Source organism: Thunnus albacares, chromosome 22 (assembly GCF_914725855.1).
Source record: "Thunnus albacares chromosome 22, fThuAlb1.1, whole genome shotgun sequence".
In the NCBI taxonomy this organism is placed as follows: domain Eukaryota; kingdom Metazoa; phylum Chordata; class Actinopteri; order Scombriformes; family Scombridae; genus Thunnus; species Thunnus albacares.
The window spans coordinates 26814123-26839569 of record NC_058127.1 but is presented as its reverse complement, the minus strand read 5'-3'; the positions used below and the strand labels follow the sequence as shown (position 1 = coordinate 26839569).

At 39.1% G+C, this 25447-nt stretch overlaps 1 protein-coding gene across 1 annotated transcript; it reads right to left on the bottom strand.

Moving 5' to 3' along the window:
• Positions 1 to 20645, bottom strand: alox12 (arachidonate 12-lipoxygenase). The gene is made up of 15 exons (XM_044341291.1): positions 20349 to 20645; positions 15193 to 15339; positions 13574 to 13775; positions 11731 to 11812; positions 11521 to 11643; positions 11064 to 11170; positions 9430 to 9602; positions 7717 to 7860; positions 7106 to 7309; positions 6088 to 6174; positions 5759 to 5928; positions 3088 to 3209; positions 2363 to 2463; positions 1976 to 2146; positions 1 to 1014 (listed from the first exon to the last, which is right to left on the bottom strand). Exons 2-15 carry the CDS (start codon positions 15337 to 15339, stop codon positions 835 to 837), a joined length of 2013 nt encoding a protein of 670 aa, XP_044197226.1. The 5' UTR covers positions 20349 to 20645; the 3' UTR covers positions 1 to 834.
• Positions 20646 to 25447: the final 4802 nt, after the last annotated feature.

Genomic DNA, 25447 nt, shown 5'->3' with positions numbered 1-25447 from the left:
TTGAACTTTTTCATATTTCTTTCTTTCTTTAAAACATTCACTCATAGATGCAGTTTTGAGGTCCTCTTTACAGTCTCTAATAGAGGTTATGAGCCGTGTTAATATGAATGACATAGCAGAGGAAGCCTTAATTCACCAAACCAGAAAAATTTTCCACAGTATTTCATGCCCACTACCCATCCCAAAGTGGACAGGCTCCCTCCTGATAGCTCTGGAAAATGATGAAATTATAATACATGGTAAAAGAAAGTAAGAAGAAAAATAATTAAATCAAAATCAAAAAAAATGACCTTGACATCAAAGCTGTTAAAATTGCAATCAGTTTCCATCCACCTTCTTTAAAAACTCTTACCTCTCAGTCAGTTTAAAAGGCTGAAGAGGATTTGTGAGACTACATAAAAACAACAAACTGAAGAGGATGGAGAGATTTGGCACAATCTGCAATGAGATCCACAACTGGAAAATGTTAATAACAAAACTAATGGTTACTTTTTACAGCAGGAGGAATGTTAAAGACAGGATTGTCAAAGCAGGTCCACATATCCACAATGCATTAAACTGGTCACTAGTGACATGCCTGTTAGGAACTTTATGTGTGGATATTGTGTCAGCTGGAATTTCACAAAGAAAACTGAAAGTTTCACTCATCCAGTTGCAGATGTAATTATACAGAACAAAAAATGTAATATATGATCATCTGTCCATGCAATGAAGTATATTTTGATGACGCTCCGTTAAAATAGATTTACGAGCCATTTCCTGAAAAACAAAAAATAATTTAATGTACAAACAAAACAAAAAGTGAAGCTTGTACTGGACAGTCTGTTAGTATGTCTATATAGTGATGCTGTTTTCTATGCGGCTGGGCAGCAAGAAAAGGTACTGAAGCTCCAGTCCTTCATTCTGACTCAGGATGTGGCCCTCGATCTCCTTCAGCTCCTTTCTGAACCTGTCAATCACCTCCTGGGCCTGCCCTTCAGTGAAGTGCTCCTCTGTGTATTGGCCTAAAGGAATCTAGGCAGAGGAAAACATGAAGCCAGTAAAACAAAACTAATGTAACATGTGATGTGTGTGACATCATGTACGTTAATGGAGAACACTTTTGAATATAATCCACTCTAATAATGAACATAAAGTAGAATAATCACCTTTCTGGTAATGTTAACAAAAAACACAAAATGTATAAGCTTAATTAAAGTGGAATTTATGGCAGAGCTGTTGAGGTGGATTGCTTAGGTGTTCCTAATAAAGTGTGTAGATAGGACCCTAGTCAAACACTAGATGTACTTTTATACCCTCAGTGTTTAAGATCATATTTTTGCACGTCATTTTTGCTCAAGGGCCCAGCTGGGTTAATCCATGAGTCACACTCTCAGCCATTCATCTCATTCATATTTTCTTCTTAACATGTTCATATTGTTACTTGCATGTTTATACAACCACAGTGCACTTCAATATTTATATCTGTGCTCTGTGTCTGTACTTATTTTACTGATAACATGCAGACCTCACATTTTTCATAGGGACTTCTTTATACTGAAGGATAGTATGTATGAAAACAGACTGTGTTCTGTGGATTATTAAAATTTAGAGGGACCTTGGAAAGACACATCGCTGATTTTCTTTTTCATCGTTTTTCTATACAGCACCACAAATGAAAGTCCATTCACCTCCATTGTTTTGTGGAGTACAGTCTAGGCCTGCTCTCTGTGAAAAGTGCCCTGAGATAACTTCTGTTATAATTTGGCGCAATATAAATAAAAATTGAATTGCATTTTGTGGATGCAGAATGAGACACATATCTGAAAACCTGGAAACAATAAATCCAAAACTATCTGCTTGAATAAAAAATCACAGGGGGTAAAAAAAAAATAATTAAAAAATACAATAATTTGGTAAATTATCAGTGATATCAGCTTATTAAAGTCAGATTTTGGAGTCCTCAGCTTTACAAAGCAAACAGAGATGGACTTACTGCATCTGGTTGTGCACGTCCCAGATGCCATGTGATCGCCATCTGCACGCAGGACTGGCTGACATCAGGAAGAGTGGCCATGATCATCTCCATCGTAATGGAATCCTTGTCTGTTGGTGGGGGGTGTCTCATAGTGCAAGGTGTGTTGGGTACCCAGGCACACCAGTCAAACTAAACAATAACATGGAAAGAACGGGTTAACGCCCTGTGGTGGGTGCTGAATGTTCATGATGAGCCAATTCCATCCTAAATTTTAAAAAATTCTAGTTAATTCATGATGTTCTGAAAGTAAGAAGAGTGGACAGTTGAGTTTCAAACCGTCAACACTGAGCTGGGAGCTTTCAGCATGTCTGCAACCATAATTCGCAGTGTGTGAGTGTTACGCACCTGTCCGTTGTTAGTAGCAGCATGCTGGGCTGTACTGGTAAAAATGGCGATGGCCAGCAGAGTGTTGAGTTCCTCTCTGGTGCTGAGCTTACTGGACAGACCTGAAATATGAGTGTAAGACACACACAAGCGGTAAATCATCTCTTCTGCTGACAGTAATGTGTGTGTGAGTGGTTTCAGGTTGTCAATAATGATGTGGTTAGCTTAGTTTAGCATAAAGACTGGAAGCGGTTCCTGCTAGTTCCAACTCATAACTCCCCTACAAACACAAATAGTTAGGGTTCAAACCCAGATGGGGTTAGAACCATTCTTTGTTTGCCCTGGTTTATTATATTATTGTTTTATTATTGTGAGAAATGCTGCAGGCTGTGTGATGGTGAATGAAGTGTGCGATTGCTTTCACTCCTATAAACAGAATTCATTTTTGTTTGTGTATAGATTAAACAAACATGATAGGAAATGTGGAGTAGTGAACTTTAAAGGTGTCTGAAGGTGTACTTTTTGGACTTTGGACAGAACCAAGCTAGCCTTTTCTCCCTGCTTCCAGTCTTTATGCTAAGAAGCTAACCACATCCTGACTCCAGCTCTGGAGAACACACTCACTTCCAGAAAAGAAAGCAAATAAAAATATTTCCCCAAATATAAACTATTCCTTTTTTTAAAGGATGATTATAAGTCCACTTGGACTAGTCCACTCTCTGTTGGGTGTTGCAGTTGAAACTGACCAAAGTTGGGGAGCTCTGTGAAGCCTTCTTGTGTTATGTCTCTGATCCAGGCTTGGAGCTCCAGGTCTTCCTGCACATCATGGTCTGACTGGTAGAATATTCCAACCATATCTGAGACAAAACTGAAGGAAGAGTCACAGTTAGAGTTATTACTCAAAGTCATCTTGTCCTTAATGGTGCCCTAAAATTACAGAATACATTCCCTCAAACCAATAGCCATAAATTAACTCTGAGCCTTAAATTAACCTATTGTGTACAATGCAAACATTTCAGAATTTGGTGACTTTGGCTTAGCCCAACATACTGAAATGCAGAAGAGCATGCAGACCAAAGCACATTGTAATGAGGCTGACATCGCTCAATGCGTTTTACTGATCTTTACTAGATCTTATCATACTCTTTTTATCCTGAAATCTCTTTTGATAGAACTTGATGTAAACAGTTCAAAATCTCAATCCTCCAACCCTCTCCGATGAGGAGGTGAAGGCTCTAAATGCACCAATTATATTACAAAAGTGGAATCAGGGTACATGGCTACATTTGGGGACCTACTGGGAAAGCTTACGATTGTATGTTTTTCAGATAAAGGTTAATATACATTCAGATATTAATACACAGCTACCTAAGCCAAATAAAGACTGGGCACTGACCATTATCACTTCTAAAGCAATTTGGCCAGGTACAAATGTTATTAATATGATAAAAGTTATTTTTTCCAATGTGTTCACAGTCTTCATTACAGTCACTTTTCCACATTTCCAGGCACCCATCAGGGCTGCCTCTGTTTACCATTTTTGTTTGCTGTATAAACTGAACTAAATCTGTGCATCCCATCACCTTCACCAAAACCTCAAACTAAATATCTCTTTACGCACACACAACAGTTTTCTTTTTATCCAGTTGTAAAATTGCCTGGAGTCTTTGTGGCTTTTAAATATGACTGACTGCTGAGATTGCTCTTCCTTCATTAAAGTATCTGGGTATAACCAACATATTCTACAGCATTCAAACATTTTCAAGGCATACCTGTCTATAACCAGTTGTCTCAGATTTTGACCATTTGTCAAACCTGCGTACCTACATACCCGTTCTAAAAGATTACAACATGCACAAAAAACATAGATTATCTCTCAGGATTTCAGGGAGCTCTGTACCTCTTAAAGGATAGGTTCAATTGTGTCTTAAAACAACAGTCAGTTGCACATATGAACATTCAAAGGGGTAATCATTCCATCCATTCATACTGGCTATTAAGAGAGCCCCTTCTCATGTGCTTTCATGGGGGCCAAAATCCACAGTGTCCACAGAGTAATTTGCATTTAAAAGTTTATCTGAAGCTTATATGAGGCTTCAGCAGACTGAGTTAGTCATATCAAGTGGATATCTGCCACATTTACAGTCTTTTTAGCATCAAATTCCCTCCCTTTGTGTTTCCTTAGACAGTGTTTCCCTGTTGAGCTGCAGTGGAAATATAGTGACAAAAAGAGGGACTTTGGCACTAAAAAGATGGTAACTGTAGGAATACACTGGACTTGACTTAATGGATATGAACACAGGAAAAGCCGTCAGCAGGTTCCATTTCAAAGCATTTATTCTCCTCTACTTCAGTCAGAGTAAGGTGGTGAGTGGTTTCATTTTCTACAATTGAAAGAAAATAATGTACAAATTAAATTCAATCACATTATCTTGAATACAAAATCAATGATCAGCTTCATATTAGCTTCAGATAAACTCTTAAATATATTTTTGCACAGAAGGAGGACTGTGGATTTTGTCCACCATCACTTACATTGTAATTGCATTATGAAGGAATCTTCTAATGGTCAGTATGAACAGGAGGAATGATTACAACAAGAAAAACATATTTCACTGTTCTTTTGGCCACCTGACTTTGGACACACACACTTTGGACTTTGGACGTCTTTTTATTCCTCACTGATAACCCTTTCTCCATTATCAGTTACCGCAGTATAACACATTTTAAAATGTTACATGGAAAGGTAAGGAGCCCTGTATAAAACGATGTAGTGTAATCAGGTGTGGTTGTATCCTGGCGGTCAGTTGAAGAGAAATTTAGGTAACCCTCATTGATGACAAAATGTACTTTACTCTCATTTCTATGAAAATAGCCAAATTATGTCCAGAACCAATTTTCCCTTCTTCTCTCCATCTGGTGAAAGGTTGGAAAACACTCGACTAAATCTTAAAATGGCACTTATATGCCACAATTCTCTTCTCACTGATAATATGCCATTTTCACTGAGTATGGAAATTCATGTCCAAGCTACTGTATATTTATGGAATGAATATGACCTCTCTCAATCTTTCAAACAAATTATTGGTGAATAGAAACAGAAACCGTTATCTGTGTTCTGTATTCACTTTTTCAGAGGCATTACATAAACCCTTACTAGCTCACTAGTCCCCTAAAGACATATCCAGATCTGCTAGATATTGGTTTGCACACTGAAAACTATTTCATACAATTTAATACTCTAAATTGAAGTTTTAAATCCCTCTAGCAGTTATACCCCACCTACATATTCCATTTCACTGAGAAATTTATCACATTACTGACATTCATTTCTGTTTCACTGTGACTTTAAATCTCCTAAATCCTTTGGTCTTTTTCAGAATAAAGCACACCCAGCACCATGCTAGAATGAGCAACCTGTGTATGGCGTCCCACAGCATCAGGCCATGTTCCTTGTAAAAATAGTTTGGGAGGTGGGAAACTCCTCTGTCAGTGAAGTCGTGGCAGGGGTGGAGGGAGCGGTAGGTCAGCTCCTTGTACTCCCTCTGAGCCAGAATCAACAGACCATCACCGCCTGTAGACACAACCTACACACAAACATGACCATCACCATTAACATCGCACCCATCAACAGAACTTGTTTTTCATTTCTTTTCAGAGAGAGAGGCAAAATGGAGAGCCTGGTCACTATAACAGTTTCTGGCAAAGTACATCAAGCCCACATTAATTTGAAAAGCCTGACAAACCCGTTTGAAGATGCCGTTAGCTGAGATGAGCTGAGTGCGCCCCCTACAGTTGATCTCTAGGGTGTAGCGCAGATGAGGAGCCAGGAGCTGCAGCAGGGAGACACACAAAATGATTCAGGGTACAACATGTCTGTGTTGGCTACAGCTTGATAAAGTAACATTAAACCAAATTAGCACAAATTCTCAAATAAAAGCCAGTATGCAAATAGTCAAGTAGAGTCTCAAATCATAGCACTACTCTTGATTCAGAGGAGGAGAGGTGGATGGAGGCATTAATCCAACAGTGGACTTTGCCACAAGAGGCCGCTGTTTGTTTGCTGTTTCCAACTGCAAGTCGGGACAGTATTTTAAAAACTGTAACTATGATTGTCCACTTAACCCTAACCCTAACCCTAACCATGTTTTTTTCCCTAAACCTAACCAAGTGGTTTTTGTGCCTAAACCCAACTAAACCTTAACCACAGCGTTGTCACATCATAAAACATCAATGTTTTTAACAATGATGTGTAACAGGTTTTGAAAAGCACATACACATGATGTTGTCTTGCTGATTACTGCTGATAGAGGTGCCAGATTAGAAAATGTTCCAATGTGAACTCAACACTTCTGCACATAAAGCCAGTCAAGGAATACTGTACATCCTTTGAGAAGGTGGAAGTCTTTTAATTGAAACATCTTAACAGGAAGTGTTAGACTGATTGTAGCTCAACAAAAAAGCAAAAAACTGCAAAGTGGAAGGGACTTAAAATAAAGAGTGAATGAAAAATAGTATGTGTTGAAAAGAGAAAGTGAGAGCGCAGAGTGGTGAGTGCAACATGAGTCTGTTGCTGTACCAATGGAACAGGTGCTGGGGAAATGTACATTATACAGTTTGTCAAGACAACAAGTCAACATGGAGGTAGTGTTGAGTTTGCATTAAGCAGTAGTAGTAGGAGAAGTAGAAATAAAGACATGATTAATATAAGATTGTAAATAAGTACAGTTATGAATAATATTGTGTGTGTGTGTGTATGTTTACCTTATATATAGGGTGTACAGCAGGCAGCTGTCTAAGAGTCGCCACACAAAACACCTCTATGACCAGGTGAGTCCTGAGCAGGTGAGACAGCACCTGGAACACCTGGAACTCAGAGTGACGTACCCACAACTTAGCCATTACCCAGGCCAGGGGTGGGTCTCTGGGCAGGAACATGGGCGTGTCCAGGCCTGGAGTCTGTCCAAGCTGGAGATGAGGAGGGGAAACTGTTACTGTTCCATATCTAGAACCTCCCAGACCATATGAAGCTCAGATATCAGTCACCAGTTTTGTTTTCTCTGTTCTTCCACTATCTGCAACCCAGGGGAGTGTGTCATTTTAAAAAAAAACCCGTCATCTATGCAGCCATTCTGACGTTCATTTTGTATTCTCAATATCCATTAAGTATTTTCAGACATTAATAAAATGTTCTCAGATTTTCATTCAGTATTCTCAGGTTTTCATTTACGGAAGCAAACCTGCTAGTTAGTTCAGCCAGACAGACTTTTCAGATGTTCATAAAATGGATTTTCCTTCTGTATGGTCAAACTTTCATAAAAAGTTGTCAAGCAATAGTCTCAGAATTTCATTACAGTTTCTGTGTTTACATCTACCTGTATCGCAATAGGTATGAGTCCTTGGTCTGGATGTTGGTAAAGCAGACACAGGGGAGCAGCGATGTACTGAGGTTTTCCCCTGATTGTGTTGGTGGGAATCCCATCAACGATGGCATAGTCCAACAAGAAGATGTTCCCTGCCTGGATGGGAGAGGAATCGATTAATGAGAAGAAGTGAGGACAGTGAAGGAAACAGTGATGGAAGAAGTACTCAGATCCTTTACCTCAGTAAAGGTACCAATCCAGCAATGTAAAAATATCCCATTACAAGTACAAGTCCTGCATGAAAAATCCCATATGTATAGAAGTAGCCTACATAAGTATTAGCAGCAAGATGTAGTAAAGTATTAAGCTGAAAACACACTGCCGCACTACAGTGCATCATATGTCGCTCATCAAGTGATAGTAGTTACCTGGATGTAACTCCAGTTCTATGAGTACAAAGTGGGACAACAAAATGCCATGAGTGAGTCGCCTATTGTGGTTGTCCATTTTTGATTAATAACTTGAAAAATAATACTATTCTGAGCCTTGAAATCATGTTTTGAAAGCAGCTGATCAGCCACCAATACATTTTTGCCTTGTATAGAAGCACAAGTGAAATAGTTGAAACTACAGTGAAAAGCAAGCAACAAACTAACGTCTATAGTTGGGCAAACATTGTATTGACGTGCAAAACAGCTTGGAAAAAAATGTGTTTCTCCAGGGGCGGCAACGCTGGAAATAGGACAGAGGAGCAAAGTGACATGTGCCTAACCACTGGTGTGGGCGTTGTACATATGCACACCATTGGGCAGTGGTGTGCTTTGGACCTTAAAATAAAAATGGTTTGGTCCCTCTGACTGATATATTATTATATATGACATCATTAGATTATTAATACTGAAGCATCAGTGTTAGAGCAGCATGTTACTGTTGTAGCTGCTGGAGGTGGAGCTAGTTTCAACTACTTTATATACAGTTAGCTAGTTTAGTTCAGTGGTTCCCAACCTAGGGGTCGGGCCCCTCCAAAGTGTCAGCAGATAAATCTGAGGGGTCGTGAGATGATTAATGGGAGAGGAAAGAAGAAAAAACAAAGTTCTGATACACAAATCTGTTTTCAGTTTTTTGACTTTTTCTCTAATCTTTGATTTTTGCTGAAATATTGGATCCTTTGAACATTTATTGAAATGAAAGTATGTGAGAAGTTTAGAGGGAAAAATCACTATTTGGTGGAGCTGTTAACAACTCATAGACATGTGAAATGTGACCCCGACTACACACTGCATTTTGTAAGACATCAAAAGCCAAAAAGGTTGGAAACCACTGGTTTCATCTTTAACAATGTGTTGTATTTTAAAAGCTTGTAATATTATCCATTGTGTCAAATCTTCATCTGAAAAAGTAATTAAAGCTGTCAAATAAATGTAGTGGAGTAGAAAGTACAATATTTCCCTTTGAAATGTAGTGGACTGGAAGTATAAAGTAGCATCAAATGGAAATGCTCAAGTAAAGTACAAGTACCTCAAGATTGCACTAAAGTACAGTACTTGAGTAAATGCACTTAGTTACTTTCTACTGCTGGAAGGAGGAGAGTATAAGATGAATGAACACTTTCCAAACAGAAATCACACAGACAATTCAGAAGTTGATCTCCATGAACTGATACATTTGTGGTGTCCCATCAAAGCCTGCACAGAGTATACAGACAGATGTAGAGTATTTCTCCACCTTTAGCTCTTTGTTCAGGTTGGTCCTGGGAGGCAGGGAGCTCTGCACCATGTCTGGTGTGACTGGGAAGTTTCCTGGCAGCGTCTTGCACCTCTGGATCATTCTTGGGTTGGAGCCATTCAGACACTGGTATCCAAAGAACCAGTCCTCTTTCCAATGCTCCATACAGTACTCTGAGTCAAACACATATGTCATACTCGGTGAGTAATCAACACTAGTGGTTTCTGTCTTTAAGAGAAATGTGTATAGACTGTACATGCCAGTAATGTTAAGGCAGCCTGTTATATTAACAAAGATTATAGTTATTTTGTTAGCACTGAACAACAGCACCTCCCATGAGGATTTGATACAAGCTCTATGTCTTAGACTCATATTACATCTCAAGACAGCCTGGTCATAGATACCCTCTTTGGGAAAACTCATTGTGTAATAGAGGCTTTTGGAACAGAAGCTAGCCCAGGAAGTAGGGCAGGTGTAGCCCTGTCTTTGATTGTAGTGATGGCTTTCAACCAACACTGTTCCCGTCTGCTTTGGCCAAATGTTTTTAGCTGCTCAACCACCTCACAGAGGAAGTACAGGGATTAAATAGTAAATTAACTGTTAACTTGGCCCCTTGTTCTGTCAATGTAAAGAATCCTGCAGACTCAAAAGGTGTGATTGGTTTGCCAAAAACACACAAGAAAATATATTTAGTGGTTTAGACAGCTAACTCTGGGTTTTGGTGTCGCAAAGGTCTAAAGGCCTCAGTGTGCTGCAAATGAACTAGGCTGTATGACAATTCATCCGACCACATCTAAAGGCAAAAGTGAGGATAATGGTGCACACTTTCACACAGTCTCTCCTCATGTTGTTGTATGTGTTGTTTACATGAAAAGTGACAGAAGTGGTTGTGGGACAAATGAAAAAAGATAGGTTGAGAGAGAAGTTCTGCACCAGTTCTCATTAGGATTTTCTCATTTGTCTATTAATAAAAACTAAATGCCATCAGAATAATTTAATGTGAAAATGCTATAATCTCATAAAAAAAATGTACTCATCGAGGCTTTAAAGTTTTAATCCTTAATATTTTCATGAAATCAGACCTCATTTTGATACTATTTTTCAGCAATAACCATTAAATGTATATATATTCTGCAATTACCTCTTTATGTATTATTTTTGATAGTTAGTAGCAGGGTCCACCATTCTCACTCTGGATTGAAACTGCACTCACACATGAGGGATTGGTAGGAAATGATGCAGCATGTAATCTTGGGGTTTGTTATTTGAGCTCACTAATATCAACCTTGCTGTTTACTGTTCACTCTCCTACAGCCGTATCAGAACTGTATCAATTTACTGCTAATCCTACTGTTGCTGCTTCACATTCAACTGGTAAAACATGGGGTGACTTTTTTTGTGAGCAAGCCACAGAAAACAGAATGTATTTGTCACAGATGTTAGCCTTGACAACGTTAATCAAAAATCTGTCGTTGTTCTTCTGTTGTATTTCTGACAATGCAGCTGCTCAACGTGTGTTTGCTGTAGTATGAAACCACAGGTGTCACCAAATCAACCAGTGACAAGCGATAAAGAGCACAGAAAAACTTGCAGACTGACAGAGCGGATGTGTGTCTGTGTATGTATTTACCCACCAGCAATGGGACTTCTCAGCTTCCAGAAGATCCGTTTAAAATCATCCAGGTCATTCCAGGACTTCCCAAACCTGATGGCCATCTTTTTCAGTGACAACTCCAGCAAGCTGATGATAAGGAAGGTTGCATGTGTAATTTATGTTTATATAGGTGTGATTATACAGTTACATACATGAACTCCACTGTCATCCCCTTAAAAAATGTTCTTTCATCAGTTTTACCATTTTATTTGGGACAAAAATCAAGTCCCCATAAAGTTAAATATTAAATTTTAGGGTGAAGACCTGGTTTAAAGTTAAGGTATGGTTAGGGTTGGGGTTAGGGGTTAGGGTTAGACAAATAATGGTTACGTGGCTAGGTCTCTTAAGTCTTCTGAAGTGATGGAAACACGACTGTGTGTGTGTGTGTGTGTGTGTGTGTGTGTGTGTGTGTGTGTGTGTGTGTGCACACCACCTACGCATAGTGTAGGGAATGTTCAAAGTCACTCCTCTTCTCATTGTCAAAGCGGACATCTTGGGGTAAATCTGCTTCTGTTTTAGCATCGATGCATCTGGGAATCCCTGGAGCCCACGTCACCCATCTGACAGACACGCCCAAACAATATCATACAAATATCTATACAAATGTGAAGCTGTGTCTATGTGTTTTTATTGTGTGTGTATTCGACCTGTAAGTCTTCTGTCTGTCCTGCAGCTCTGTCTGTCTGTGTGCCAACAGCAGAGGTAAGGAGTCATCCCTCAGTGTCCTAGCTAAGGAGACATGACAGAGAGAGAGACAGGAAAGTCCACCTTTAGCAATAGTACAGACCTACAGGGTCTCATGCCCACAGCCCCAAGGTTTTGGAGGGTCCTACAGAGAGGAGGGGTAGAGGTGTGGGTAGAGAATCTACTCGCTAATTAGTGTTGACTTTAGGGTTTAAACTTTTTGTCATGTTTGCCTCTGTGTGGAAAATACAACACCTTGACAAGTATTAGTTGGTTAGTAGTTGCTTTTATTTTCATGTGAAGTTGCTTAGTATAAAATTGGCCTCTGTCTTTAATTTGAAATTTAAAGTATTTCAGATTTCTTTTATTTACTTTTAAGTCATAAAGTTATAACATGAGTCTTCCTCTTAGATGCTCTCTGATGTTGGCCATTGATGAAACATTAGCGGAACCCTGAATATCTTTAAACAAATTTCATGGAAATGGAAATGGAAAGCAGTCATAGCAATCCCAGCATTCCAGCCTTTGTGCATGAAGATACAGACCTCTCTGGTCTGATCTAGATAATGACATCTGATCCACAGGCCTTGGCATTTATATTTGGTATTAATAAGTGTTCTCATTATCTCCATTCTGACCACATTGTCATCAGATCTCAATATGTAGATCGGTTAGTCAGGTTGGTAGACTTGTCAACAAACATGGCACATCCCAGGTTAAGGAAAGCAGTGCCATTGGCGGACATCATTCACTTTTAAATCACTTTTTGATAGGAAAGACCTGCTACTGCTACTATTTGTAGCTTTTGCTGGCCAGCTTAAGCCAGTGGGAGGCAGAGTCAGTTGACCTTTTGACTTGTTGTGCAGATATGACTGCTTAAGAATGCAGTCATACTGTACAGATTCCATTTACACTTGACTGAGATCAGATCACAGTGTGAGTCAGATCACTTTCAGATCACATTCTGACCACAAATTGTTCTGCTTGCATTGGCGTCTTTCTCCAGATAGGATATCCAGATACTGATGCATGTTAATGCAAGGTGTACATGGGGTAACAGAGCAGGAAATTGGCAGTGATGATGAAGCTCAGTAGTCCCGAAATCTCAGCCCAGTAACCAAGAAATGACCTTCATATTGGTGGATTCCATAGGCCATGATTTATGTCTGATGCCAACATGTAGTGCTAATGCAGAAAGTAATATGTCTTTAAGTAGACAAGGAGAGAAAGTAAGGGTGTGGAGATTGATGGGTGTGTAGCACATTCAAGTCTCACATGAGGAATGTCTTCTATGTGTCCCCTCCAACCCCTCACCCTGACCCTTTCTCATACCAAGTGTTTGAATTATCAAATCTATACCATTATTACCTAACTCATAATAATGATCTTCCCCTACCTTAACCATACTGTAGTTGTCATGTGAAGATATTGTAGAAAGAAATAATTATTTAAAAAGTTAGCATTGCAAAACTTTGTCACTCAGTTTGCAGTACTTTCATAAAAGATACAGGTGGACAAAACAATACAACACAGAAAGAATGATCAGTCCACAGGATTTGCATGTGCCCAGCCTTGTGCCAGCAAAAAAAAACAGAACCTGATGGCTGATGCTTCACTGTCGAGAAATTTGAATGTCACAATGCCTTCATTTGACACAGTGTAAGAGCAGCTGCTTAGGATAACTAGTCTGCCACTGAGCAGTGTACTGGATCAGTTGGGGTTGACTGCCTTGCTCAAAAGCACCTTGAGTGTACCTTTACAGCTGACCATAAGCAGCTTATTCCAAATGTCTAGAATCTTCCCTACCTGTTCCTTCTCTTATTTCCAGCTTTATGTCTCCTATAAGCCAGCGGTAACATGGAAAAGTCAGCACTTTGTCTCCACCAGGAAGTTCCACAGTGACATAGCGGCAGAACCAGTTATCTTCCACCCAGTATTTCTGTTTCTCCAGTCTGACCAGTAGCAGGGAGCCTAAAGGAGAGAGGCTGTTCACCTTGTACTGATCCACCTGATAGAAACGGGGGGATGGGGGATGGAGGAAGGAAATGACAAAGATAAAAATCATCATTGCAAGCATTAACAGCAGTAATACATATAAACATAGACAAACACTACAGCATTCAAAGGTCTCTGTGTGCCCTGTATGATTTACAACTTTACAACTTCTGGCCCTCCTCTCCTCTCCAACCATCAATCCAGACTCTACTATTCATCCCCCGGTCTCCTCCTAGATGAGCCCAGAAAAACTACTAAAGGGAGGCATACAGGAGGCATCTTATCAGTTGCCTGAACTTTGGCTGGCTCCTTTTGACATGAAGGAGCAGTGGTTTCACTCTTTCCAGACGACTGGGCAAATCACACACTTTCTAGGTGGGAGACTGGACACCCTGCTTATCTGAGATCTCATTCTTTCGGTTGAGTTCATGACCATTGGCAAGGAGTTGAACATAGATTGACCAGCAAATCAATAGTTTCACCTTTAGGCTTAGCACACTCTTCACTACAACAATCTGGCACACTGCAGCTCCATCTTACCTTCACTTAGCCTCAAATCTTTCGTCAGATACTTGAACTCCTTCACTGGAGGTAGCAACTCCTGGAGTAGTGACCTTCATAAAGAAGGACTCTAATACTGTTCGGCTAAATGTCGGAATGTGAATTGTGGGCATCTATCATTGAAATCGTGTCCGCTCCACTATACATATACTAGCTATACTGGCGTTACACTGGTCTTCACATAGAAGTTGTCCCATAATGCTAGAATGACCAAATCAGATGGGATACTTACTTATTTAATTAATAATGGATGCTCCACTGGACATCAAATTGCTATGGCAATTTGAATATTTAATTTAGGTCAGGTCCAAGATTTGTTGTCAGAGTACGTAGTTTGTTTTTTGCAGTTAGCAATCGTATCACTGAATGCTGTGATGATAAAGACAATGCATCTGCCTTCAGTTGAGTCTGACCTAATTTCAGGGTGTTGCTGGTTCTAACTGTTACATTCAGACCGGTGCAAACTAGTTTTATACAAAAACTGTTTATAAGGTTATAAATAGCTCAGCAGCTATCAATCTGCAACAGAGTTACTGCGTCATGATTGTTATGCGGTTTTTAATCAGAAAGTCAGATAATGTGGCTTCCTCTGCAGGAGGAGATGATCTCCAATGCTAAAAAAGACTCAAAATTTAGTGTTAAAGATTCATTCGTTCAAGTATGGAACACCTCTAGTAGACATACTGTATCTGTCTCAGTGTCTGTCTCAGAATTTTCAAAATGTTGGAGCACAACTGTGAGATATATCATTCCACCCATTCTTTTCAGATATCATTGTCAACATGGACAAACAAAAGATCTGTCCAGAAAAACTGTAAAAGCAGTTGAAATCTATTTGTCAAATATGTCTCTGCCTTCGACACACTTACTGCTCCTCGACAGAAGTCCAGCCCAGGGTTGTCCAGCAGGGTACGCTCACTCTCCCCTCTCTCCCCCACCAGGGTCACAAAGATGTAGTTGTTGGTGCCTGAATACTCGGATGTACCAGTTGCCACTGTTACAGTGTAGACTTCCATCTAAGGATATATATACACACACACAGCATGTTAAAGAACAGGGGGTTCAACTGACAACTTGTAGGTACGTGCAGGTCCCTACAGATGCCTTGTTTTCACTGATCAGCACTGATGAACCTCAATCAGATCACCATTGAAAGAAGCCTATGTTTTACAGGCTGTTATACTCTGGTCCTTGGATTATGAAGGGAACTCAACATACACTGTATATCCGGAAGTATGTGGACAATCCTTAGCTGCCTCAGCCACGGCCATTGCTAACAGGTGTGTAAACTCAAGCATGGAGCCATACATTAGCTTAGTCCCAGTTCCATACTACACACTGATACTAATTCTATTGCCATTTCTTAGTTGCAGTTATTATACAAGAAATCAATATAATACATCGTTTCATATTAGCAGGAGATGATGCAATATGAGCACTGTGCAAAAGCAAACTGCGACGGAATGCCACCACTAGTTAAAGCTAACAAACACAGCAAAATGTCTCTTCAAAAATTCAGTAGATGAGGTGTTCTTGGAGATGTTCTAGCACCATCCGCTATCATTATTACTATTTTAACTGTAAAGTGTCTTTGAGTATCCTGAAAAGTGCTCTATAAATAAAATGCATCATTATTGCTATTGCTATTGTTATTGTTATTGTTATTTACTGCTTACTGTCCAGCTGTGAGTAGCTCGATTTCCTTTGGGCATTGCACTGTGGGACAATATCAACAGCACACTCAAAAATCAAGGGCTTTATAGTCAACATACCAACTGTTTTGACTACACTTAATTTAGTCACTATTCCAGTGTGAATACACTACATACTCAACACTTACTTAGAATTAGTGTGTAATCTTGGGGCACAGCTATTGTCTTGACTGACATATACAGTAGATTGGATTGTACTGAAGAGCTCAGTGACTTTCAACATGTCATTAGGATGCTATCTTTCTAATAAAGTCTGCTACTGTGAAGTGGAAACATCCAACAACAGCTCAGCTACAAAGGCTCCACATGCTCACAGAACAGGACGGCCAAGTTGTGTAGCATGTAATGTCTAAACATCGCTTGCCTTTGTTTCAGTTCCAAACTGACTCAGGGGAGCAAATTCAAAACAAGAACTGTTTGCCGTAATGATGCAGGTTTCCATGGCAGTGACGCAGCACACAAGCCTAGTATCACCATGACAATGCCAAGAGTTGGCTGGACTGGTACAAAGCACAGCGCCACTGGACTTTCTGAAGTGATAAATCACGCTTATCTAGCAGTGTGATGGACACCAGGAGAACACTCCCTACCTGAATGCAGAGTGCCAACTATAATTGTCTGTGTCTTCCTGGTGTGGGCCCCTTACTTCCAATATAAGGAAATTTTGATACTACTGTATACAATGAAATTTTAGACAATGTGGTGGTTTCCTGTTGCTTCCACACTCAAAGCCGATATCATAAAGAAATGTTTTTCTCAGTTTGCTGTAGAAGAACTTGACTGGCCTGCACAGAACCCTGACCTCAACCCCATCCAACACCAGCCAGACCTCATCACCCAATATCCGTGTTGGACTTCACTTATGCTCTTGTGTCTGAATGGGAGCAAATCCCTGCAACCAGATTCCAACATCTGCTGAAAAGCCTGAAACAAAAGACTGGAGGCTGTTATAGCAGCAGATTCAAGAACATGGTGTCAGAATCACAGGTTCAACTATCACACTAACATTGAGCATCCTAGATAAATGACTTTACCTAACCCTAACCCTGCAAAGCTGGTTATCAACTGGCTTTGTTAACTCTGGGTTTACCAATCTAGCTATGAGCATCTGAAACAAACAACCAATCACATGCAACATCAACAAGTGCAGAGTTAATATTGAGATAAGATGAACATGTTGATACCTTTGAGGAAGCCTAGTACATATTTCTCCAGGAAATATGTCTAGTTTATACTACTTATAGTCAGAAACATCCCATGAACTTTTTTTTACAGTCTAAGCCATTGCATATAAGCTATTTGATCACCCAGGTATTACAAACATAAAGAAACTATAGTTGTCAGATATTATTCAGCCCGGTAGTAACATGCTGATGTGATTGTAATTTCCTGGTAATAATTTGAATATTATTTCAGCGATACCAAATGTGTAAACCACACAGACGCAAATGAGCTTATGAAAACAATAGATAAGAGGTCTCCAACGGCAGATATCACTGCCCTTATACTTGCGGCAGGACGTGTGTTCACATAATAGCTCTTCAAAGTCAAATATCTTTATTTCAAGTGTGTTACTGTCTTACTTATTAATGAAAAGATCATGATGCAGTTTGCAGACTTGTGATATGGACCTCTGACCTTCAGAATAAAAGCAGTGAAAGGAATTGTACGATGACTAACAAGCTATGACTCACTTATTTTCATGCATCATATGGCATATTATTGTACTCTCACTAATATGTTATTGCATCACTTTGCTTTTTTGGCTGTGCTTTTCTGTACATTAGTTACATTTATGCAAATGTGTGGATATTTAAAAACAACTTTATTTAGGAAAATGCACCATATTAGCGTAATATAAACTAAAACAATCAAGGTCTTCAAGACGGGGTCACATCATTAGCCACTAATAATGTAAACCCTGCCAATTGATATTTTATTTAGATGGTGCAACTTCCCTATAAAATATGCAATTAATTCAATTACCAAAACCAGTGAATCCCATAGAGCATGTGCAGTATGCATTCATTTAGCTAGTGTGGGAATGTCAAACCCAACATCAGATAAAAATTGTGGTATCCTGTGAAACACAGAGAGATGTATTTGGTCGTGATAGGCTTAATCAGCATCGTGTGAACTCGTTTGGCAAGGGCTTGAATATAATATAAATATTGTAAAATATAAATATTGTGTATAAACAATATTTTTTTCTACCATACAACTCCTGACAGGCTTACATTTTTACTTTATTCAAGATAATTATGTGGAAATGTATTTACGTACAGCCATTTGAAACATCAATATATCACATCACATCAAGTTTCAGAGAAGAGTTGTGGAGGAAATATCCATTCATAACAACTGCAGAGGACATTTACTGTGATTAGTTTATCTGTGTCCTTTGTTGAACCAACAAGTAACTTCTGAACCCCACAGAGTCTCTTCAGTCAAATAAATGCTACACAAAACCACCAGCAAGAATGTTGTACCCTACTTTGTTGGCCATAAAACTAACTAACAATAAAGTACACACTACACATAGGGCCTGACGTTATGACCTCAATCAAAGAGAGATTAGTGTGTTATCCATCTATCTTTGGGTTTAACTCAGGTTTTCGTAACTTCAGAGGATCAGATCATACCTGCCAACAAGGACACACATAAGTAGTAGATATCGCTTTCCTGTTCCAGAGTTTCCATGTGTCAGATGAAAGTGAGGAGTTGGATAAATCCACCACTGATGAATAGGTTATTACAAGGGTTTCTTAAAGGAAGTGGGTAGGAATGATATCAACAGAACCAGAGGAGTTACTCATTTTGGTAATGGTCTCAGTTACATTTTCAATTGTTAGTGTATCAAAAGATGTTAAGGCACAGTTGGTGCAAGGAGAGGGTTCAGTGATCAGTATTTTTTCAAATGATCTGTTCTGCACAATCTCCTTTTTATTTAAATATTACAACAATACAAACAAGTTTCAATTATGATACACATTTAATACATGAACAGAAGACTTATGTAATTAGTTTGTTTGGCACCCCAAGCAGTAACTTATTCCTGCACTGAGCCAACAATGGATTTACCAAATAAAGTGATGCAATCAGTGCAATAGCAGTGTCAGTAGGCAGTGTTGAGAGTAAGCAGATGCCCCTGCACATCCTCTCTAGTCCAAATGACTGAGTCAGCCATATATATTGTCAAAAAGATAAAAATACAAAGTATATATTGAATACTTGAATAGTTCGAAGGTTTATTTGAAACCATGGAAGTGCTCAAATTGAAAGATAATGAATACTGGCACAAAATCTCAACTTTGTGTGAAAAATATTAGTTTTGACCTCAAAAGACATGAGTTGTATTCACGTTCCTCAGAGGATGACTCCTACTGACATTGGTGATCCTTTGGTGAACCACCATGAGGTTGACATTTGTGGTCCAGAGTGATATATCTTCACAGCTATTAGATGGATTGACATGACATTTGCTTGACATTCAATGTCCCTAGAGGATACATTCTAATGACTTTGGTGATCCTCTGACTTTTTCCTCTAGCACCACCAGCAGCTTTTCATTTATCCTGTGAAATGTCTCAGGACCTACTGGATGGATTGGCACACAGATGTGCATTGTGCCCTGAGGATAAATGCCACTGACTTTGGCAATCCACTGAGTTTTCCTCCAGCACCATCGTGCTTTAAATATCTCAAAAATTCTTGGATGAACTTAGGCCCTGTTCACACCTGGCATTAACATGCATCTTGGGTGATCTGATCACAAGTGGACAGCTCTAAGTAGTTACAACTGTTACAACTGTCCCTGGTCTCCCCTACGTTAGTTGATGGGATCTCATTTCCCCACCCCATATGCAAATGAACACATATATCATTTCCACACACCCACTTTACTACATGACACACCCACTTGGTTAGATTTAGGCATGATGAGGGGGATGGTTAGGGTTAGGGGTCAGGGGGCGTGTCACGTAACATGTATAGTAAAGTGGGTGTGTCGCGTAGGTAAAGGGTAAGTCTGCAAGACTGTAAATAGACCCTTCTCTGTTATGGCTTCTTCTTCTTGTTTCGCACTTGTTTCACACAAAAGAATGTGGCCATATACAGCCTGTGGTCTGAGTGATCAGATCTCAATGCGCATTTTAATGACAGGTGTGAACAGAACCTTAGTCTTGTTGATAAACATCTTCACACAATTGAAGCAACATATGATTATTATCTTTATCCTGATTAAATAATAAGAGTCAGCTATGAATGATCCTATTAGCATGTCAGAAGCCAAGAAGCAACAGAAAAACACTCACCTTAGTCCAGAGCTGTGTTCAGAGATGAGTGTCAGCTCCTCGTTTTCTCCTCCTGCAGATTTCCTTTGGCACAGTTTGTATTCTGACACTTGACCCTCCTTTTCCTCTCTCTGCGTGTCTTTAATCTTCTCTCCTCCTCTCTGTTAAGAATCCTCACAGACCTCTGCTGTACACCCAACAGCATAAAGTTGTTTGAAACTATGAAAATCTTCTGTTTCTCTGTGGTTTGAATTTGCTCAGCGGGAGTGTCTCTCACACACACTCCCTCTCTCTGACTTCACAGCTGAACTGACTTTCTCTCTCATACTCCCTTCAATCAGCCCTTTGTGCTTGGCGCACTTCCTGGGGACTTGGTCTCACCTCACACACACCCACACAAATGCACGCACTAAGTTGCAAAAGGGAAGTTGGGTCAATATCTGGACTGCAAGTTGTCAGATAAGACCCATGTTACAGAGCTGTTGTAGCAGCAGTAGCTGTAAAAACATGTCTGGTCAAAAAACAGCAAATCATTCAGGAGTCTCTAGTATAGTTTTGGCTCCAGTCTTCAATGCTAAAGCATTAAAAGTTCCAAGAGATGCCTCAACACTGAAAAATATTTGTTGGTGGTCTGTGTTTAGCTTAGCTCTGTCAAAAATGTTTTTAGTTGGCCAGCTACAGTCAGCAGTACTTCAAAAAGTGACTTTAGTTCATTCAGTTACAGTAACCCCACGATGAGGGAAAGAATTTTGAGAGGCTACGTTCTATGTGCAACCACCACCCACCACTTGTAGGAATTATTGCATATTTTGATACCTTTAGTTAAGCAGCACAACTGGAGAGAAATAACATATAAGCTCAACATGATCTTCAAAATAGAAAATTAGCCACTTTTAGTTTTTGTTTATGAAGGGGTGAAAGCAGCTTCAAATATTGTACCGCACTGAATTTCTCACTGACTGTCTTATATAGAAGTCAGATTTGACTCAAAACAACATTAAATGTTGTTCACCTCAGTTGCACTGAGGTTTCCAAATAAATCAGTAATATTTGGTAAAAGCAGAAGCGGTTACATCATCTCATTCTCTTATATGATGACGATGATAATGTAACCAGCCTTTAAACACAGCTGTGTTGTGACGAATGCTGTATATGTTAATTGTACAAAGTGCATTTATGTGGAGTGGTTACATCCTCTTCTCTTCCATCACTAATAGTGTTTAAAATACCACTGAATGGAGACCAGAGAAGCGTTTGCCAGTGCAGGCAGCGGGAATGCTCGGAATTTTCCTTGTATCTGTAAAAAGTCTGGAGGCGTTTTGAATCACTTGGAGGCAGAGAACTGACTTTTGACCTAATTAAAAACAAAACAAAAAAATTCATCAACTGGAGGAAGCCTTATTGAACCTTATAGTCCCTTAGTTTTTAAAACACAGGATGAACAACTTGACTAAATTGTGACTACAAAGTGATCGTGGATTGTCTGAATACAGGAGTCTCAGATTTAGATTAAAGTTATGTGTGCATCCAGCTCTTAAAAATTCTGCTTTTCTTGTTTTCTGTTATTTATATACTGTTATGATGTTGGATATCTATGTTAAACATGGTCAAAGTTTGTAGAAATGCTGCCTGAAAGTCAAAAGCCAGGGCTTCAACCTGCTCTGAACGCTTGGTTCGCAGCATTTTTTTTTTTTTTGGCAAATGCCCATAAACAGCTGTCAGTTCTGTAGCCTTGCTTACTAAAGGTTGTTGCTAAGGCTTTTCCATGTGCTGTTTGCTTTGTCCACTCTCATATTTCAGATCAGATTCCGGCTCAAACATGTATGGAAAGATATTCCAGTAGAACCCCAGATTATAAATATAAACCTGGAAATGAGCAGAAAATATCCTCTTTAATATCTGAAAGACAGGAACAGATTGAAATGAAATGTGTGGCCTCATCACAGTATATAAATGAAGAGTAAAATAGACCCTTGCGGTCACCACAAGTGAGGGAGCAGGATGACAGCCCTATGGTTTCAAGAGATTTAGATTACCAGCAAGGTAGAAATGAAAGAGAAAAGAGAGAGAGAGAGATCATCATTCATGACAATCAATTAAAATAGAATTCAGTACAGAGCTTTAATCAAAAATGAAAAAATGACTGAGAATTAGCAGCATTGGTGACCATGATAAGAGCAATGTTGGTGCAATGAAAGCAACAAACACCACTTTGAAATTCATATAAGAAATCAACTGGTTAAGCTAATTCTAATTCTACATTTTTGTAGATAATAAGCTTGAAATTGTTTAAAACCAAGGCGTCAAAATAGAGCTTCCCAGCAGTTGATGATGGAGAGACTATGTGGGCTACTGCTGTTTAATGAGTGAAATGACTAATAAACACAGCACATTTGGCTGTGGGAACTGATTGAGAGAATGACTCATTGCTGAGCAAACTGTGCCACAACTGGACCACAAACGTCATATTTCACCACAAGGTTTCAAGATTACTATTAAATGTTTGTAAGACACAAAATGTGGTGTGTTTTTTTTTTTAACATTTGTAAGAAACAAACATTTAATCATAAAGGCACCCAGAAAAGCCTGGCAGAACTGTGGAGTGGAAATGGACAGAGGCAACCCTTAGACACAGAGTTGGGATGATAGCAAACATACAGTCGACCTATGTGAGGCTTGTAAATAACTGCTTTGTGGTCTGGAGGAGGGACGTTATTTTTGGGAGTTCTAGCTGATCTTCTGTTCTACAATGGCGGCCTCTAGTATGCATTGATTGATTGTTGACAGGTTTAATCTTTGTCTTAGCAGTGCCTACTGAAAAAAGCATTAAAAAGTAGGAACATAGTTTTTAGATCATGTCTTCTGTCTTGGAATGTAATTTATGCAAGCACATTCGGTGTTGTCACATGCCAGTACACAATGTACCCATAAACAAAATGCCCCTACTGTTATCAGAGATCAGACATGACGGTTATGAGCCACTGATGTCAAGATGTCTGAATTCAACAGAGCCAGTTGCAATAGTTCATTTACAATCGAAAGTATTTTTTTATCTTCAGTCTCCAAACAACATCTCACAAAAAAGCAAAAAACGATTTTTGGAAATGTTCTCCTATTTGCTCACCTGGATTTTGGCCATTTCTTGTGCTTCTTTTTTCAGATTTCCTTCAGCTGTGATCTTCAGATTTCTATAGAATTTCAGTATGTTCAAGTTTGCGTTGGCGGCATTGCTTAAGCATATTGAGTCTTTTTCTCAGAGCTGCACCGGTGTTGTCTCAGCTGTCAAACTGAGGTCCTTTAAAGCAGCCTCAGTCCTCATTATCACAGATTGTCCAAGTGAGTGGAACTCTACTGGAGGGATGGACTAAACATATTCCCTCATATTTTGATGATGGTGATAGACAGCACTTTCTAACACTCGAAACACCGTAGCAAATGATTCACATAATCAACCTAATCAAACCATTCAGTGAACCCTTGTATCTGTATTATTTGTCACCAATCTGTATGTGCTCTGCCAGCATGCTGCCAGCAGTCAGGTTGTGTTATTCAGGTGATGACCTCTGCTGTATATAAATGCCAAATGTAGAACGTCAGTTTTAATTACTTGATTTAAAGTCTTGAATGTTATGCAGCTAATTTTCAAAATAATGGTCTTGCTTTGTCATTATGTGATAAATTGACAGAACAAAAATAGTAAAAAAACAGAACATTGTGAAGATTGTGAAGGCATATTAATATTTAACAAACCCATGGTGTATGAGACTATTGTATGTGGTACATAAAAGATAACTGCTACCATATGTCCTGCAAATTCCATTCTGCATTACCAAAACAAACAAGCTAGCACAGGACATTTGCATAGAAACATAGTTCATGAAATGTTGTCTACAGAGTGTCAGTGGTAAAGGCCACCCAAGAGACACTATCATCACGATCACTATTCGCAATCCCAACTTAATCTGCACCACAAAAAACAGATATGCACACCACAGCCATTTTTTCTGAGAAAAAATGGCTGTGGTGCGCATATCTGTTTTTTCATACTTTCATACTGTTTTTTTCCATATCAAGATAAACTCTTCTCTCATTATCACAACTGTAACTCTTCTGTCAGTTTTGCCAATAGTCCATGAAGAACAGAAGCTTAAGACATTAAATTCCTAATCATGACAGAACATGTTGAATACCTGCAGATTAGGTTGTTGAAGGGGAACTCCACTGATGTACACATCAAATCACTGATAAACCACTATTAGTCTTGGTATACTAATACTGTAAACAGTTGTAGATCTTCTGTGGCTCTGGAGGAGCTGTGACTCATCAGAGACAACAAACCCTCATGATGTCATCAGGGTTATTTTAAACTTAGATTTGAAAAATACAAATTTAAAACAGAAAGCCTGTCACAATCTCAGGAAGTTTGAAATATGTCATGATGATCAGTGACATTCCAAAGTTACATATTTGTTGACATTTGTGCTGATGCACTGTATCATTTCCTCTTTCAAAAGTGAACTACACCCATTCCTTTTTGTATACTGACTGCAAAACAAGTTAGAGGATGTGTTCACAATTTTTCAAGTGTCTTAAAACAACAGTCAGGAAACCAAATGAGCATGTAAACATCTTGCTGTAATCATCCCTCCTGTTCATACTGACCATTAGAAGATTCCTTCATAATGACTTTATAATGGAACAACATAATCCACAGTCCTCCTTCTGTGCAAAAATGTATTTAAAAGTTTATCTGAAGCTAATATGAAGCTACAGCGTCCAAATGAGTCAAATCAAGTAGATATCTTTCAACGTTACAGTCTTTTTAGTGCCAAAGTCCCTCTTTTTGTTACTATACTTCCACCTGCAGCTCAACACTGTCTGAGGAAACACAAAGAGGGAATTTGATGCTAAAAAGACTAAATGTGTCAGATGTCCACTTGATATGACTAACTCAGACTGATGAAGACTCATATAAGCTTCACATCAACTTTTAAATGACTGTGTGGGCACACTGTGGATTTTGGCCTCCATCACTTCCATTGAAAGCACATTTGAAGGGGATCTTTGAATAGCCAGTATGAACAGGAGGAATGATTACACTGTTCATGTGGAGACCTGAC

What these genes read in the sequence shown, in the direction of transcription:
- alox12 (XM_044341291.1), bottom strand. Translation starts at nt 15,339, where the DNA reads ATGGAAGTCTACACTGTAACAGTGGCAACTGGTACATCCGAGTATTCA. An exon ending in ACCTGAACAAAGAGCTAAAG is followed by an intron (nt 7,861 to 9,429) that starts GTGGAGAAATAC and finishes TCTCCCATCCAG; the next exon opens with GCAGGGAACATCTTCTTGTT. An exon ending in CTGCTACTAACAACGGACAG is followed by an intron (nt 2,147 to 2,362) that starts GTGCGTAACACT and finishes GTTATTGTTTAG; the next exon opens with TTTGACTGGTGTGCCTGGGT.